The sequence below is a fragment of the Pezoporus occidentalis genome, unplaced genomic scaffold, assembly GCF_034315485.1.
Source record: "Pezoporus occidentalis ecotype Australia unplaced genomic scaffold, CSIRO_AGI_Poc_V1 ctg119, whole genome shotgun sequence".
NCBI classification, from domain to species: Eukaryota; Metazoa; Chordata; class Aves; order Psittaciformes; family Psittacidae; genus Pezoporus; species Pezoporus occidentalis.
The window spans coordinates 179930-196737 of NW_026912983.1; the positions used below are offsets into that span (position 1 = coordinate 179930).

Here is a 16808-nt window from a genome sequence, read left to right on the forward strand (position 1 = left end):
GCCCGGTGAGGGGCGTGGCTAGGGTGCGAAGGGGGCGTGGCCAGCTCGATCGCCCCGCCCCTCTGCGGGGCGTGCTGGGAGCGGAAGCGGCGGCCGCGTTGGAGCCGGGCGGGAGGCATGGCGGCGGCCGGGAAGAGGTGAGGGAAGGCGGGAGGGCTGGCCCGGGGCGGCCGCGGGGATATGGGATGCTCCATAGGGTGCTGCGGCACCGGGGGGGAGCTTTATAGGGTGCTCCGGCACCAGTGAGGCCTGTCGGGGGCTCTTCATCCCCGCGCTAGGGCCGCTCTGAGCGGGCAGGCCTTCTGAGTTCCCTTCTTCCCTCAGGAGCCTGGCGGAGCTGAGCCTGGATGAGTTCCTCGCTGCCGGTTCCGAGTCGGAGCCTGACGGTGCCTGGGAGGAGGAGGAGGAGGAAGCCAGGCCCGGCAAAGGGGCTGTGGCGGAGCGGCGGCTAAATGGGAAGGCGAGGCCGGCGCGGGAGGCCCGGCCGGCTCCGAGGTGAGGGCGCGCTGCTGCGGGGCGAGGCGAGGCGCGGTGCGGTGCAGCCCAGCGCCTTCATCGGCTGCTCGGCTGGGTGCGCTTTCGGTGTTGCCTCGTTTCTAAGCAGGGAGCTCATGCTATCTACCATAGAATGGGCTGGTTCTGGGGCAAGGGGGGGTTAAAAGGGCAGTGACCATGGTGGGGTTGCGGGATACAAGATAGGTTTTCTGTTGTACCTGGGTCAGTTCAGTAACTGCAGTGAAGAAACGCTTATATGGGCTTTTAATCTTTCACAGGGTATATTGGATTCGGTCAAAGCTGACTTTAGTTTTCCCCGGTTTGTGTGTATTTGCTCTAACCAAAGGACTTTGGGGTGTCTGCAAGATACAAAATGAAGAAGTAGTTCTTAAGCAGTGATGAGCACCATCGGAAGCCAAAGCAATATTTTAATGCTGGGTTGGATTTTATGAAGCTTTCATTTGTCAGGTTTCTCTGGCAATACCTTTATAAAGCCTAGAGAGTAATTCAGGGAAATTGAGAATTGATGTTCTGTTTTCATGCCCTGTGATCCTTATCTCAGTATACTTTTTATCAATAGTTTAGTGCTGCATTAAAATAACCTTTCACAAGTCCTCTGGAGCAGGGATACAGAGCTGTGGCACAGCCCTAATCAGCACTCAGACCAGCCCCAGGTGTGCTTTAGTGGCCAGGAGTTGCTTGTTCCTCTGTCAGCAGAAGTGTGAGCAGTGAATAAATGCCTGTCAATTGTTATCCACCAGGAAGAAGGGAAAAGCATCTGAACACAAAGACCAGCTCTCCCGGCTGAAGGACAGAGATCCTGAATTTTATAAGTTCTTGGAGGAAAATGATCACACCTTGCTGAATTTTGATGCCTCAGACAGCTCGGATGAGGAGGAGGAGAGGCTGCATGTACCACCTGATAAACTGGAGGTATTAGGCCCTGTTTGGAGTGCTGAAACCAAGTGTTTCAATTACTTGTTAAATAGTTGAAGTTCAGTGCAAGGCTGAACTATATTTAGGCTTATAAGGGCACAGAGGGCTGGGGTGGAGCTTCCTCAATGATCATCTGCAGGTGTGCAGGAGGAGTTTAATGGTGGTCAAAGCAGAGCCTTAGAGTGTGTTTTCCCTCTGGCTTTTGCTTTGTGTCACCTTTCCCAATGAGGGTTTGTTTTGCCTTAAGTGGTATGGTTTCTCCTCCATTTTTATGTTATTGTGTTTATGTAGCAGAGCTCTAATTTCATTACTGCCTTACAAAAAGTGCCGATAACATCATGAATAAGCCCCACTGCTGCCTTCCTCTTCAGGAGCTACTCAGTAGAAGAGGTGCTGCCAGAAATGTGTAAGTCTTCTCTGTTTTGCTGTTAACTTCTCTAGGTAGCGAGTGATGAAGAAGATGAAGGTGACGAACAACAGGCAAAAGTCAAACGGAAAAGAGCTTCTTTTATCTCTGTGAGCTTGAAAATGGTTGAAGACTGGAAAAGAGCTGCAGAGGTGAGCAGGGAGCTCTTTAAACACTCTTCCACACATGTTGCTGCCTCTAAAGGACCAAACTCTATTTGTTAATGTTTCACAAAAGCCCATAGAGAAAATGTATGTCCTTATGTAGGTCTTATTCCTAGACCTCTAATGACCTCAGCATGACTTCCCTTTGCAGTGTCTCTTGGGCTGCAAGGTTAGAGTATGTGCACTCCATTTGAGGGAGACTTGTGTGCTCAGAAGGGGTCAAAATGGTTAACTATGGATTTCATATCCTCTTAGAAGCATTGTGCCTTTGGCAGCCCTAGGAACTCCTTTTAGTCACGTTTTTAGTGATGAAATTGCTGCTTCTGCTTAAGAGGGGGAGGCAAAGGTCAGACTGGATAGTTGCTCTCAGCTGATTAATTGCTTCTTAGACCCCAACCAATTAAAACCCTGAAGCCCATTTGAGCACAGGTGGAGGCCATTAGCACTCATTAACTCCACCTCACACCTGGCTGTTAGGTGCAGCCATTTTTGCAGGCCAACTTACAATGAATTCCCAGTACTCCATCCCAGTGAAGTGATTCAGAGCACTGCTTACCTTTTCTCCTCAGCAGTCCTTTCCTTCTTTCCCCAGAGAAACCTAACACCAAAACTATTCCATGCGATCACTCAAGCCTTTAAAGCAGCTGTAGCAACCACCAAAGGAGATGAAGGTGGGGATGATCCCAGCAAGTTTCAAGTCACTGATGCTGCAGGTGAGTTGGTTACCTTACTACTACTGTGAGAGAGGGAAGTCATTTGATAGGGAAGGTTTAGCTGTTGGAAGAGAGCGGGGATAAGTACTGGCAGAAGTTAACTTACCCTTTCTAGGCTTCATTTCACATAAGTAGCTTATCTTCCTGGTGGTGTCTGTGCAGTGGGATCTCCTCTGGTGTCCCAGGGTGTAAGTGTACCTCTTGGTGTGTGTGCCTGGAGCAGCTGGGCTTGCAGGCTGCTGAGGAAAGTACCATTCTTCATTCACTAGGCTGCTTAGCGTGAAGGTGAAGCTAGGTACTATTTATATGCTTGTAGTACATGGGGGTTTTGGACAACTTTTGCTGCAGCTTCTCGCTGTTCCCTCTTAGAACTAATCCAAGACTATTTTGGGTCTCACCATATAGTGTTCTATAATCACAGAGCAATTCAGAGTTCAGCTGTGTTATCAGGTTCACATTTCCTTAGCTAGGTCTAAGTAGCTAAGTACTGCATGTCTAGATCCCCTCTTTAGGATTATCATACTTGTAGAGCAATAGAGATGCATCCTCCAGTCTTGGTCCCCTTTTACATAAGCTCCAGGTCTTGCAGACAGTCCTGGTTTAGACTCACAGCAGCATGGCTGAGAGGAAACATCTTTATTAGTGTCTTGGAGCTGCATATGCTGCAGCTCCCCTTACTTTTACCACTAAATTAGCAGGTACTTTCTCACTGTGTTTATCAGCTTGTTACTGTGTGCCATCTGGAACTGGCACTCTGGGGTGGGACTACTTATATCCACCTGCTCTCCTTAATTTCTGGCCCAGCATAGGGCTTTTTATATCTCTTTCATTTCTTTTGTTAAAATCTCTTTCTTTAATACAAGATACTACATAGAATTCGCATATTGTCCATTTCTGTGACTATTTATTCAGAAATGCCTTTAATTTTCATTATGTTTTGGGGGAGATTGGTATTACAGACCCCTGGTGATGGGTCAGACTGCTTTTGTGCTTGATGCTGTTCAGTCAGAGGGCAAAAAGATGGCTCCTGTGCCAGGAAGCTGTCCAGTTATAATACTGCTGTTTAGCTAAAGTCTAGGGTAAGTTAAACTGCTCTTCTGTGGAAGCTTGAGGAAATGGAATAGTTCTGCTATGGGAATTACAAGCTTCAGTTCCTTCAGGAGCTCTTCTCAGATTGGGAATACATGGAAGATCATTTACCAATGCTTTACTGTCTTCTTTTAACCAGTGTTCAATGCCCTTGTGTCCTTCTGTATCCGGGACCTCTTCCATTACCTGCAGAAGCTGCTTTTTCCAAAACCCCCAAAGAATAAGCACAAGTAAGTCTGAGATTTGAGAACTGCAGGTGGGATGAAGGTGCTTGGGGCTTTTGAGAACTGCACTGTACGTAGCTGGAGTATCACAAGTATGCGACTTGTTAATCCAAGGCTTTAGTGGCTGTATTAAGTCCTTCCTCATCCCCTGGAGGGAACGTTGAGCTAAACTTTAGATTCCTTGTTGACAACGGTGCCTAGTCTGAGAAGTAAATTCCAGTTCTTTGTGTAAATACCAGTCTGGTTTCTTACCCAAGCATGACTAGTACAGACTGGAGCACTACTTCATGAGTTACAGCAAATGTCTCACAACTAGTTTGATCCCAAAATAGACTTGCTTGGTACAAGCCAGCTTGTTCTGTTCTCAGGCAGTGGCTGCAGAATGCCTGACTAGAAGATAACATCAGTGTGATTCAGGTTTGCACCAGGCTTTCTGGTGTCACAGCTCCCTGTATCACACTTCCAGAGATGCTGGGAAGCTCTGAAATGAGTTTTCTCCTGCTTCAGGCAGTTTTCACAGGTTAGAAGTACTACTGCTCACCCATAACAGTTGTTACTCCTTTAACTTCTTGCTTTGCAAGTGGTTGTTCTTGTTCACTGGCAATATAGAGAACTGAGCTCCCTTTCTGATGCTGACATCTAGTTTATTTGGGGTTCCTTTAAACCTAAACCCAACTCTTGCTCCTTTCCAGACTGATCCTCCCTTCCACCAGCCCACTTTGGAGCAAGCTGCGACTGGATGTAAAAGTGTACCTTGGCTGTAGCATACAAGTAAGAAACTTCAGCATGGTGGTGTTATTGGGGGCAGTCTGTGCATCACTGGGCTTCTGGTCTAAACGACTCTAACAACAGTGTCAGAGTCATTTTTCCCTTTGGAAAGACAGTTACTCTAATTTGAGGGTAACTTTCTGGTTATCACAATACTGGGAACCTTGGGTATTGGTTTCTATGCCTTCTTGTGTAGGGGAGAATAAAGAAGACTGGCTGAGACTGCTGTGGGCAGAAGCAATCTCAGTCTAAAAGCCTTGGACATCTGATATTGTGTCTGTCCAGTTCACTGTCTTGTTTTGGAAGTATTTGGTCTAAAGATGTTGAGGTCCATAGGGTGGTTGGGTCAAAATAGGCAGCCTGTAAAGAAGGGCTGGGTTAATATTTTGCTACTTTCCTGTCTCGATTTGTCTGAAAACTTAATATGTAGTGGGTTTTAAACTAGGTTGCAGTGTTGTGCTCCTGTATTGTGCATCTTCAGTTCAATTTTTGGCATTATGATCTTGCCACTTGTAATAAATGTGAAGGATGTAATGTTAATAACCTCACATATGCCATTGCAAGTATGATTGTGTTCCATCCCACGAGGATACTCATCCATCTCCAGTTGCTTGTGTGGTTCAGAGACAATGGATGGATTAGTTCTGAAGGAAATTTCCACCCCCAGTTAATTTTTTGATTGCTTCGTCATAATCCTCAAATTGGGAATATCAAAAACACAATAACATTTGAAATACTCATTGTTCAGAAGCTGAAGGAAGGGCATATAAGAAGAAGAACACACTCATGTCTTAGCGTAAGCTGGCAGAATGACTTAGCAGAAAGAGCATTTTCTGGTGCCTCTTGCCAGCAGCAGGAGGTTGCAGTAGAAGAAAAACTGGCATTGCAGTCCTGATGAAGTATCCCTGGTCCTGTGCTTGCTTCCAAATCCCCTTTTTCCCAGGCTTCAGTACAGCGTTCTTCTAGCACAATATCTTCTGTCCTTTTAGTATGTGAGGGACTTTGCAAAGGAGACCTGCTCAGTCCAGAATCCTTGCAGTGCAAGGAGGAGAATGAGGAGGAAAGTTTAAAGTAGAAGAAATGCCTCTGCTTCCAGTACCTGGGGTTGGAGGCGAGAAGGGGCACTGCATCAGGCATGATCTGTCTCAGATTGAAGTGACTTTGAGTCACTTCATCTTCACATTGGAACGGCAAACAGTCCTGGGTTTGGCTCCAGGTCAACTGAAACAATATAAAGATAGTGTTTCTTAATAGCTTGTCTAACCTTTTCCTTGAGCTAGAGTTAACCTCTTGATACCCAAGAGTATTCCAGCTTCCCAGGAAAGAAATCCTGGTGAAATCCAGTAAGTTCTCAAGTTCATATGGCCTGTTTCCAAGCCTTGTGTAGACTGAGGGTGTCTTCATCGTGCTTTGACTGTAGTGAGACAGCACTGGTGTCCTCCAATCTGTAAGATGTCTTAAACTGCTTTTGCAGTGTACACAAGTGAGGTTTTATGTGATGAGCTCAGGTGCCATTAACAATCCATGTCCAGTAGCCTGAGCTCATATGTGTCAGGATGATGTACTTTCAGGGGTGTTATTTAACCCACCACATGTCTGTTGCTTTTCTGATACAGCTTTTGTGAGTTTGCTTGGGCTTCTTCCTATGGAAGCCTGGTATTCCAGGCTTTTATTAACAGAAATACTTGGAAACAGCTTATTGGTAAAAGAAGAGGTGATGGGGACTACGCACTAAATGGAATCATGTTTTCTTCTCCCTCCATAGCTCCTCTCTTGTTTAACAGAAGCCTCAGTTGGTGCAGCAGTCCTTCAGCATGTCAATTCCATAGTGCCTTACTTTTTGTCCTTTCCAAAGCAGTGCCGTGCCCTTCTCAAGGTAAGGTGATGTCCTCCATGTCATTTGGATTCAAGTTAACTTCCTTAACCCCTTCTGATGAGCCTTTTGTGGGATTTGGGCTGTATCCTATGACACCTTAGTTGTTTGTACTCCTCTTCCCTTGCTTTTCTTTTGGTTCTGGAAAGGATTCCTGCTTCTTTTGTGTCACCTTTTCTATGTGTCGTGAAGCGCTGTCACACCGAGGTGAGTGGGCATGTAGCTCTGCCTGTAGCTACTACTAATCCCTATGCCAAGTGACACGGAGGTGTTCAGGGGAAGCTGTCTGCTTCCTCAGTGCAGATGGAGTAATTGCTGCCTGTGAGCTGAGTGTGTGTGTGTGTCTGTGATACTATTTCCCTCTCCAGAGCTGGGGGTGGAATGTATTTGCAGCAACTTAGTCACAACTGCTGAGCACTTAAGAAAAACAAAGGGGGTGTGGAAGAGGGCATCGGGGTGGCATTTAAATGGAAAGCTTCAACACAGCATTTAAATGAGGCTGGGAACCCTTTGATGCTAGAGATGACTGCTATACAGTGATGGGAGGCTGGTACACCTCATATCTGGAGGTGTAGCAGTCTGCTCACTGCTATAATAGAGAATTAAGTAGGCTTTTTCAGCCCTGTGGTTGGAATCTTTCTGATTTCCTGTAGAGTTCATTACTATAGATTACTAGCTTTTGAGGCACCAGCCATCACTGTGGTCCTGCTGTTGCAGATACTTCCTGACAGAGCCTGACACATCCAAGTCAATCTATGGTCTGAACAGGTAAATGCAGGCAGGCCTGGGAAGAACCAAATCTATTCACTTGCTTCTCAAGAAGTTAAGAAGAGAGACCAATATACAATTGCTTTGTGCAATGCAGAGATGTGTAAAGCTCTGATTAATGAGTGTACATGTCAATGGGGGGGGGTGTCTGTTGACCCAGACCTCTACATAAACTAACTTACCCTTCTGTAGCTGGTGTGGGTGTTTTTATGCTGCACTGGGTGCTCATCATCATGCCTGTACTGGTGACTAAGGATATGGCTCATCAGAAGTGCTGCTTTACGCAGGTCCTGTCTCTGGCTCCAAACCCTGTTGTTGTGTTGTTTGAATTAATCCTAGTGAAGGCCTAGGGAACTGGAATTAAGTCAGAACTATCGCAAGGAGATGTATCTTGGGAATTGCAACCTATGTGCCTAGAAGGGAAAAGCATTGATAAATTCAGGACTCAAACCCTGGTATCCCCTCTCCAGAGACAAATACATTTTTAATAGCATTCTTTGAGGAGCTGGAATTTGGTGCTCATGGTAACTGTAGTTGTATTCTGCAGAATGCCGTGTAAGACCTCCAAATCACTCTTTTAGTTGGGCTGGAAGATGTATTGGCCAAATGTGTGATGCAGTGTGGTATTGCTGTCTTGGGGATGGTGAGGAAGATTAGGAAAGCCCAGGAGATCATCACATGCACAGGCTGGTGGTGCCTGTGCTCAGCAGCTCGACTGTGTATTTAGGTCCCTGAATAAGAGTGCATTTGTTTTTGACATGCTAGTTTTGGACAGTTTCCTTTATTGCTTATGGCAATGTCAGCCTTGCCTTTTGTGTGGTCTCCCAGCTAGAGTGTGAGGACAGAATGGCTGCCAGTGCCGTGGCTGATGCTGTGACAACACAGCCTGCCATCTTTGTGTCATCTTCCTCCTCACTTGCTTCTATGGTGTGAAGGAGGGAAGGTCAGGCCTGTCTGTAACCAGGAAGGGCTCTTTATCCCTGCACTTACCTGCATCTTTTTATGTTCTGTTCCAGCAAGCAATTAGTTTGTGGAGCACAGGGGAGGAAACAGTGAGAGTCCTGGCCTTCCTTGTGCTGAACAAGATCTGCCGCTACAAGAAAGAGCTCTACCTGAGTCCCTTGCTCAAGGTAAGGCTGGTACTTCTGGTACTCTGCAGCTTTTCTTTCTCATGTTACCTTAGAGCAGCCTATTGGGTAGGGCAGGTGCTGGGGATGATGCTGGCTACCTCCAGGGAAGAACAGAGTGATATCCTGCTTCCTACTGCTGTCCTTCCTGCTGGAGGCATTCGGAGTCATAGCAGGGAAGGGTGCTGGTACTCATCTATCTACTGGATAAGTACTCATCTTCAGACTTGAAGGCTTTCCTCAGGTGGTCACACACTACTTGGTGCTACTGAGATGCTCTGATCTTTCAGCTAATAGCTGAGGCTGCCAAGTGTGGTTTGCTTAGATACCACTGTTACAGAAAGAGGACTGTGACCAACCTTACAATGTACAAGTTCTCCTTGCAGAGAAACAATGGTATGGGCAGCTCCAAGCTCTGCTACACAGACTCTTTCTCATTTTCCCTGAAGAAACAGCAGGCTGGATTATTATTTCCCTTTATGCCTTTGAAATGACTCGTAAAAGGAGCAGTTCACCCCTGGTTTGGACATACCTGGATGGGGAATGCTAGTGAAAGAATGGTTTTGTTCTGTTTGATGTGGTTGTAATCTTGTCCTCTTTTCTGCACAGCAAATGTACATTGCCTTTGTGAAGAATTCCAGATTCACCTCTCCCAATGTCCTGCCCATGATCAACTTCATGCAGCGCACACTGACAGAGATGTATGCCCTGGACACGCACACCTCTTACCAGCATGCCTTCATCTATATCCGTCAGCTTGCCATTCACCTGCGCAGTGCAATGACCATAAAGAAGAAGGTGGGTACACGTCAGTGTGGAGGGAATGTATCCCCCTATGCTAGGGACTGGGAGCTTCAGAGATCACCCTGTAGTCTGTGTTATTTCAGCAAGGATGGAGAGAAAAGGTACCTGCAGGGTGGGAGTCACTTTTCCTTCCCTAGTTCATAAGAATTTGTGGTACACTTCCTATCTTCTGCCTTGGGCACTCTTTTTCCACTCTGAAGCTGCTGTTTACAGCCTGTGTCACAAAACCTCAAGGTAAAGAAGATTAGGAACCACCCCGGTGTGTGCATCTTTGCAGTGAAGTCCATACTATTTAAAGGACTTAATTGAACAAAGCAGCTCAGACCTTTTGGGAGCAGCCCTGATTTCAGCCACCTCCAGTCTGACCTTGGAAATCTGAGTGGGATTGCTAATCCTGGCTTTATTCATGTTTAGCAAAACAGACCCCTGTGGATTAATTGTTCAGCTGCTCCCAAACATGGCAGGATTGGTGACCACTTAAATCTCCTGCCTATTCAGACATGGGGATAAATGAGCAGACATAAATGAAGTCTGGGCTGCATATGCCCTAATTGGATTGCATTGGCTTCTTACACCCTGAATTCTGGCCCAGACGAGAACTAAATCCAGTGGATTTCACAGCTGGGGTGGGTTGTAGGAACTTGAGATGACAACTGCACAAATCCCAGCAATAAGCCAATTTAAATTGAGCAGTCGGTGGCTGCGGGGAGTGATTACAAGAGCAGATTGTACCTTTGGTCTATGCAGGAGAAGCTGAGAACAGAGCTTCTTGGTACATCTCAGTGACCTGGTGAGAGCTGGGGAGCGCTCTCCCGTTTGCAGCTGCTACATAACCAAAGGAGTTTGAGTGCAGAGGGGGGAAATTCAGATGAATTTCTTGCTGGCTTGAGCCTGTACTCTGGCATTACACACCCTTTTTCTGCCCTCTCTGGTCTGCAGAGGCCAGAAGACAATTTACAAGGGTGTGTTTGAGGTTCCAGCCTTCCTACCTGTGGGAGACGAGGGACTGTGGGTAAATGGAACAGTTAAAGTTTTCCTAATGCTTGGCCACATCCCACCAGCTGCTGTGAGCTGGGTTATTAAATCACCCTTCTCAAATGGGCCATACTTGTGAAGAAAAGCAGTGTGTGTGTTGCTCATTGCTTCCTTCAGGGCACTAACTAGAACCAAATCATAATGCTGCCAGTGCAGCATCCAGACTTGCTTGTGGATGTTGGCTCAGCCACTAGCATCAGCGACAGCTAAAATGTTAGTTATTCCTCTCTCAAAGGTGTCCTCTTGGAGAATGCTGCATAGAATGAGACCACAGAGAAACCAGTGAGCTCCTCTCCAATGCCACATCTTCAAGTTTGTGCCCGTGTTCTTGCCTTTCCTACAGGAGAACTTCCAGTCTGTGTATAACTGGCAGTATATCCACTGCCTGTACTTCTGGTGCCGGGTTCTCAGCACGATCTACCCCAGTGAGGTCATGGAGCCATTGATCTATCCTTTGACACAGGTCATCATTGGCTGCATAAAGTAAGTAGGAGTTTTTTTTGGCTACAGTTCTCTTGCTCTTGGGGTAGCAGAGCAGTTACTAAGGGGTGTTACTGTTGCATGATTTGGATTTGACCTTGCATTGTAAGGAATTGAGAGCTGCTTCTGAAGTGTTGCAGCTGAAGATGTGTTGTGAACATCTATATGTTCAGGTGGTGAGGAAGTTGTGGTGTAGGTTACTCTTTCCTAGGCTAAATTCTCTGTATAATAGAAGTTGCACAGCCTGGACAGATCATCCTTCCAGTTGTACACAGTGACAGAGAGAATGTCCTGACTTGCCTCAGAACCCAACAGTGGCAAAGAACAGAATCAAGTCCTCATCTCTGACTCTGTAAACACAGTTAGAAGATGCATTCTTTTGTGCCTGTTTGTTAGAATTTGAAGAACAAGGACAAGTTTGTTGTTTTTAATGTCTCTGCTGAGAATTTGTCTGTTTTCCCATCAGTTTATATATAAATTCATATGCTTTGAAATGGCATTGAGGGAATTTCTGCATCTCTGGTGATCTCGGAAATCCTGTTAGCTCTGTTAACCAGATTCTCAGCTTTAAAACGCTACCCCCAGCCTTGAAAACCTCCCAGTGGTGATGAGGATAAGCAGATTTAAATGATCTTTAGAGTATGCTTATATCCCTTTTCTCATCCCCCATGTGCCCAGGCTGCTTCCCACTCCTCTTGTAGAGCTTTAGTTGTCTTACAGACAAACCTAGGCAGTTTTCTACCTGGCCAGGCAGGTAAATCAGCTATGTGGAGCCAAGGGAGGTGAATTGGGTGAATCTTAGCAAGTAGAATAGTTTAGTATCTGTGATGGGCAGGGCTGAAGGACAGTTACTGTTTGACAAGGCTTGAAAGATCTGGGAACCCAACAGATGGGTTCTAGGATTGGGAAAACAGAAATAGATCCCACTCTGGCTTCCTTACTGAGCCAAGCCAATGTCCAGGATATAAAAAGGGTGGTTCCTTCCTGGACATAGGCAAACTCTTCTCAGTGCTGTCCAAATTGGGACTAGCAAGTGTATCTCTGTGCCCCATCCCCTGATGTGGATAGGTCTGTAGCAACTGAGTGGGGTGGAAGAACTTGGGTTGTTTCTATTCGAGGTGAGAGGATACAATAATCTAGCCTGCAGGTGAAGGTATTTCCTCTTCATGGGCCACTTTGTGTGTTTCTGGAAGGCCCATTTAGGGGGCGTGCATCTGCTTGAGGGCTGCTTTGTATCTGGCTGCTGCCAGGAGGTTTCCTAGTGGAGATGGCTTCAATGACCCTTCCCTTTGTGTCTCTGGGCTGCTGAGCTTTGAGGATGCTGTGTAACATCTGGAATAGCTTCTTTCACATCTGCTCCTGATGTGTAGTACTCGGGGGTACATCCCAAGGGTGATAGGGTTGGGAGACTCCCCTTCCCCGGTGCCTCTTGTACCGGGAGGTGGCGCCTGGCTCCAGCACAAGGGCTGAGCAGGGTGTTTGTCTGTCCATGGGACTGATCAGCTCCTGGCCTCTTATGGGAGTGGAATGGGATGAAACCACCATCCATCACAGGCTTTTTGCTCTAGGCAGGAACCAGGGCAGAACTTGAGAAGTGATATAAGAAGTTAACTAGTAGAAGGCTGCCTGCTAAAGTCAGAACTAGCTCCCTCATTTTCCTGCTCCTTCTTGCTTCCAAGCATCTAAAATGCATTTAAACTACTTTCAATAATACATACTTCTGAAATAGACCCCATATGTGTCTGGAAGTTACCTGTGCTCAAGCTGTGCTCCAGGGAAGTTGGACAACTGGACAAAGAATTGCTGGAATTAATGGTGTCTGACTTTTGGGATGCTGGGAAGGGCCTCATTGCAGAGCTTGCTCATGGAATTGCCATGGAGTAATGAGTGATGCTGTTTTCAAACAGCTGAAGGGTTGCAGTTAGTTTGATCCATGGGGGGTGATGTAGCTGTTGCAGGGATCACAGAACATGGATATTTCCCCTTCCTTGCTTTGCTTTGTGCTTTTCTGTCTCCATGCTCCATGAGTCCCTCCTTTAGATCTATGTGCTTGCATTTGAGTTGGTAGTTGGGGTTTCTTTGCAGAGAAGTTGTCACAGAAGCTCCTGTTCTGATACCCCTTTCCCCCTCATCTTATAAAGTGGTTTTCTGACCATGTCTATGTGGATTTCTATCTTGCTCCCAGCTTGAGCTATAGAAATGAAGTTCCTCCCTGGCTTACAGTTAAATGAGGATTTTTGGTGCCTGTTAAGGATTAGTTTCCAGCCTCTGAGCACATGGAGAAGCAAACACAACCTTGGTGTCCCTGAGCAGCTTCCCTTGGTGACCTGTCCTGGTGGAGGGAGGCTGATGTTGAAAGAACCTTCCTCTGTCCTCTCTAGCCAGAGGAAGGCTGTGGTCACCCAGAAGTATAACAGGAGGAGCTGTGGGAAGTAAATAGAAGCTTGGAGAAGCCTTTAGGCTGTTTTCTGCACCACAGCCCATGTCCTGGGAGGCATACAGCAGGCATTCCAAGAGGCAGTGATGGTAAGGCATTAGAAAGAACTCTCTACTGAGATGAGTCAGTTTGAGCCTGCATTGTGGAGTGAGTGGGCAGTTGGACCTTCCCCAGCAGAGCTGGGACCCAGCTGTGTTTTGTATTCTCTGTGCATCCAGCTATTGGGAAGCGGGGCAGATTGTCGCATCCCTGCGTGCACTAAAATTAACGGCCTTGGTTTACAGTAAATCCATACTCTTAACAGGTTTATTCCTCGATCAATTAATTCCTGGGAATGGCTTTCGTCATCTCCACTGGTGTCAGAGCAGGGGTGCAGAGCAGATTTATTCCTGTAATGGATCCAATGATAATTATTTCACTATTTGGAGTTGGGGAGATGTAGGTGATTTATGATGCCTGCTCAAGCATCTTCTCTTTGCCCTCCTGGCTGGCTCTGCAGGCTCTTTGGGGAGGGGTTCATTGGTCAGACTTGAGCCTCTTGGAACTGTGGGGTTTGGGTTGTTTGAAATAGTTGTGGTTAATGCTGGAGCCATCCATGTTTTCAGGTACGGGTCATTCAGAGTGAGAGGTTTCCAGAGGGATACAGGAATGATGTCTGTGTCCTCTGGCTGATGTGGTGCTGGGGGAACTGACCCTTCTTGCACCCAACCTTACAAACGGAGTTGGCTCTACTTCTCTCAATACCTGAGTGCATAAGCATTTGAAGTGGGGGTTGAAGGAAGTCTGGCCTCTTCCCCTCCATGCTCATTACTGGCTGTTCAGATGTACATCTTGCTGCTCTGAAGGAGATGGGAATAGCCCTGGATTGGGGAGTTGAAGAGATGTGGCTGTGAGAGGTTGCTCTCATTCCCATTCTGTCCTTTCTGATATGCTGGTCTTGCTAGTCCAGCATCTGCCTCGGCAACATTCCACACTAAGGGGTATGTTCAGGTCACAGCATGAACACTGGGTACACAGAGGGTACAGAGCCTGAAATGGGAAGCATATTCCTCCTTGTAGTCTCTCTGGTGTGCTGGGGGAGCCCTTTTCTTAGTTAAACTTGCTGCTTTAGATTGCCATTTTACTGCTGGTTCCTACCACTTTTATTGCCTACCAACCTGTGCTGGGAGCATGAGAGCTGCAAGTGTTGAGCAGCATCAGTGACAAACTTCATCTGCAAAGCTCTTGTAGCACTTTCTCCCAGCAGAAGCTGGAAACTTGGTGCTGTGGTTGCAGGAATGTGTGTTAGTGTTATAGCTTGAATGTGTGAATCCTGTTTCTAACTGTGGGATAGCTTCAGCAGCTCAGATTGCTGTGCAATACTAAAGCTGTCTGTCTCTTGGAGAGTAGGAAAAGCTCTCGAGTGTCACTGAAGGCTGCAGGTATAAACTTGCCCTAATGTCTATCTCTTTCCCTCTAGGCTGGTACCAACGTCTCGGTTCTACCCCTTGCGCATGCACTGCGTCCGTGCGCTTACGCTGTTGTCTGAGAACACCAGGACCTTCATCCCAGTGTTGCCATTTATCCTGGAGGTTAGTTGCTTCCTGCAGACCTAATAAGAGCTGATACCTGCTACCTGATCAACACATTCATTCACTGTACCTACCAACAGCTCCCAAGGTTGCCCAAGTTGCTCACTTCCCTTTCAAACAGCATCAGACAAGGATGTATTGTTTGGTTAGCAAATAGAATTAAGCCTTTATTGGCCTGTCAGCAGAGAGTATCTAAGATCAGGTGGGTCCAAAAGTGCATTCTGAGGTGGTTTAATGCAGCTTAGTAGGCAGCGGGTTTGCCAAAGAGGTTCACAGGCTCAAGTGATTGCGGTAAATCCCCAGTTACTTACTTGATGCTGCTGGTATGTTCATATCTTAGAAAGAAGAAGGGTTTCTGCCTGCAGACAAAGGGAAAGGAAGGGAATCCACAAGGGTCTTTGCAACTTTGCTGCCATGAGAAGGTGGTGCAGAAGTGGTGCACCCAAATTTCACTGAAGAAGCATGAACAAGGCAGGGTGAGGGATGCCGAAACCCCAGTAGGTTAGCGTGAGGCTGGACACTGAAGAGGGAGGAGGGAGATGTCTATAATAAATGACCTGAGTCAGCCAAGCTCATTCCTAATCAAGTTCTGTTGAAGCAAAAGGTTTTTGTGGTTTCGTGTTGTTGTAAATGTCCTTTGCAAACCACATCCTCTGAGCCTATGGAAGGCAGTGTTGTTTATAAATCTCCTGCTCTCCTGCCTCCTCTGCTGCTCCTTGGCCATGCCCCATGTGGCTTTGCCATTTGCCTGCTTCCTTCCTCTCCTTCATGCATGTTTGACATCCTGCCAGCCAGATTTAGTGATAGCAACGTCTCCCCTCTGGGCCAGTGGAGCTGGGGGTGAGGATGCTTTTTGCTCTTCGGTGCTCTGAGAGAGAAAACCATTTTCCCCTAAGGGCCGTCCCCCTGCTCTTTGCCTTCTGGCCCCAACACCTCTGCTCTAATCTGTGTGTCAGGCCCCAGCCAGACGTTACCACACTGCACACTGAGCTTCCTCCTGGCTTCCGCATCCCGACCACATCCGATCCCGCTGTGTGAGGCACTGCTCAGTTTAGCTTGTCCAGGTGCTGGTGACAAGGGAGAGATGGGGGTAGGGTAAATGTGTGCGTGTATGTTGCTTGCCTGCTCTTTCATGTTGCTTTATCAGTTATTTTGCTTCAGTCTCTATAACCTAAGGGGAATGGGATGATGTTAAACTCAAACCTTCGTTCCACTGTCAGCTTTTCCCTTCTTTCTGCCCATCTCCTGCAAAGGATCCCTCTAACATTCTGTGGAGTTACCAGGAGCATTCAAGGCTATTCCCTTTGTACTTTCTCTTCCCAATTCTTTCCTCTCTGTTGCAATGGTATCCGAGTTCTCTTGCAACCCTTAGTGTGTCTCCATAAGCTGTCTCCAGGCAGATGTATTCCAGCTGTGTGGATGAGGTGGTAGGAAGCTTTAGCACACGAAGGTGAAGTGGCCTTCCCAAAGTCCCAGGGTGGCTGTGGTGATGCTGGAATCTGCATCCTGATGCCCAGCCACAGAGCTTTAACTATGTAAGCTGGTAGAAACAGGCTCAAATTCAGCAGTGACTTAGTCAGTGGACATTTGTCCCATACTACACCATGTCATGAAACAAAATCCATTTAAAGCTCATTATCCACATCATTATGAGATTCAAGGATCTGATCAGTGCTTTGGTTCGAAGCAGAAGTAAACTTTTGAGGGACATGACTGGAGTCTGGGGAGCAGAATGAAAACTTCCCAGCATAACATGTTTGATAGGAAGGAGGAAGGGCTGCTCTGTCACTGATGCAGTTGAATCCAAGTGCAGTAAAAGAATAGCTGTTGAGTTTGTGACCCTCTATTTTGTGCTCTTTTTAGAGAGGGCTTTACATGGCTTTAGAGTGTAGAGTCTGTGTGCAAAAAGTGACTGACT

General features: G+C 46.8%; 1 protein-coding gene across 2 annotated transcripts in view; it reads left to right on the forward strand.

The window, feature by feature from the left end:
- Nucleotides 1-3: 3 nt before the first annotated feature.
- The window catches only part of NOC2L (NOC2 like nucleolar associated transcriptional repressor), a 43770-nt gene continuing 26965 nt past the window's right edge, over nt 4-16808 (forward strand). Inside the window, exons 1-12 of one of the 2 annotated variants that reach the window (XM_062604001.1) lie at nt 4-137; nt 325-495; nt 1257-1428; nt 1873-1989; nt 2594-2714; nt 3943-4033; nt 4720-4798; nt 6561-6671; nt 8453-8566; nt 9173-9361; nt 10746-10885; nt 14779-14890. In XM_062604001.1, the coding sequence (XP_062459985.1) occupies nt 118-137; nt 325-495; nt 1257-1428; nt 1873-1989; nt 2594-2714; nt 3943-4033; nt 4720-4798; nt 6561-6671; nt 8453-8566; nt 9173-9361; nt 10746-10885; nt 14779-14890 (1437 nt within the window). In that variant the 5' untranslated portion in view covers nt 4-117. The remainder of the gene's footprint in view (nt 138-324; nt 496-1256; nt 1429-1872; nt 1990-2593; nt 2715-3942; nt 4034-4719; nt 4799-6560; nt 6672-8452; nt 8567-9172; nt 9362-10745; nt 10886-14778; nt 14891-16808) is intronic. The other variant, XM_062603995.1, reaches the window with a different exon arrangement.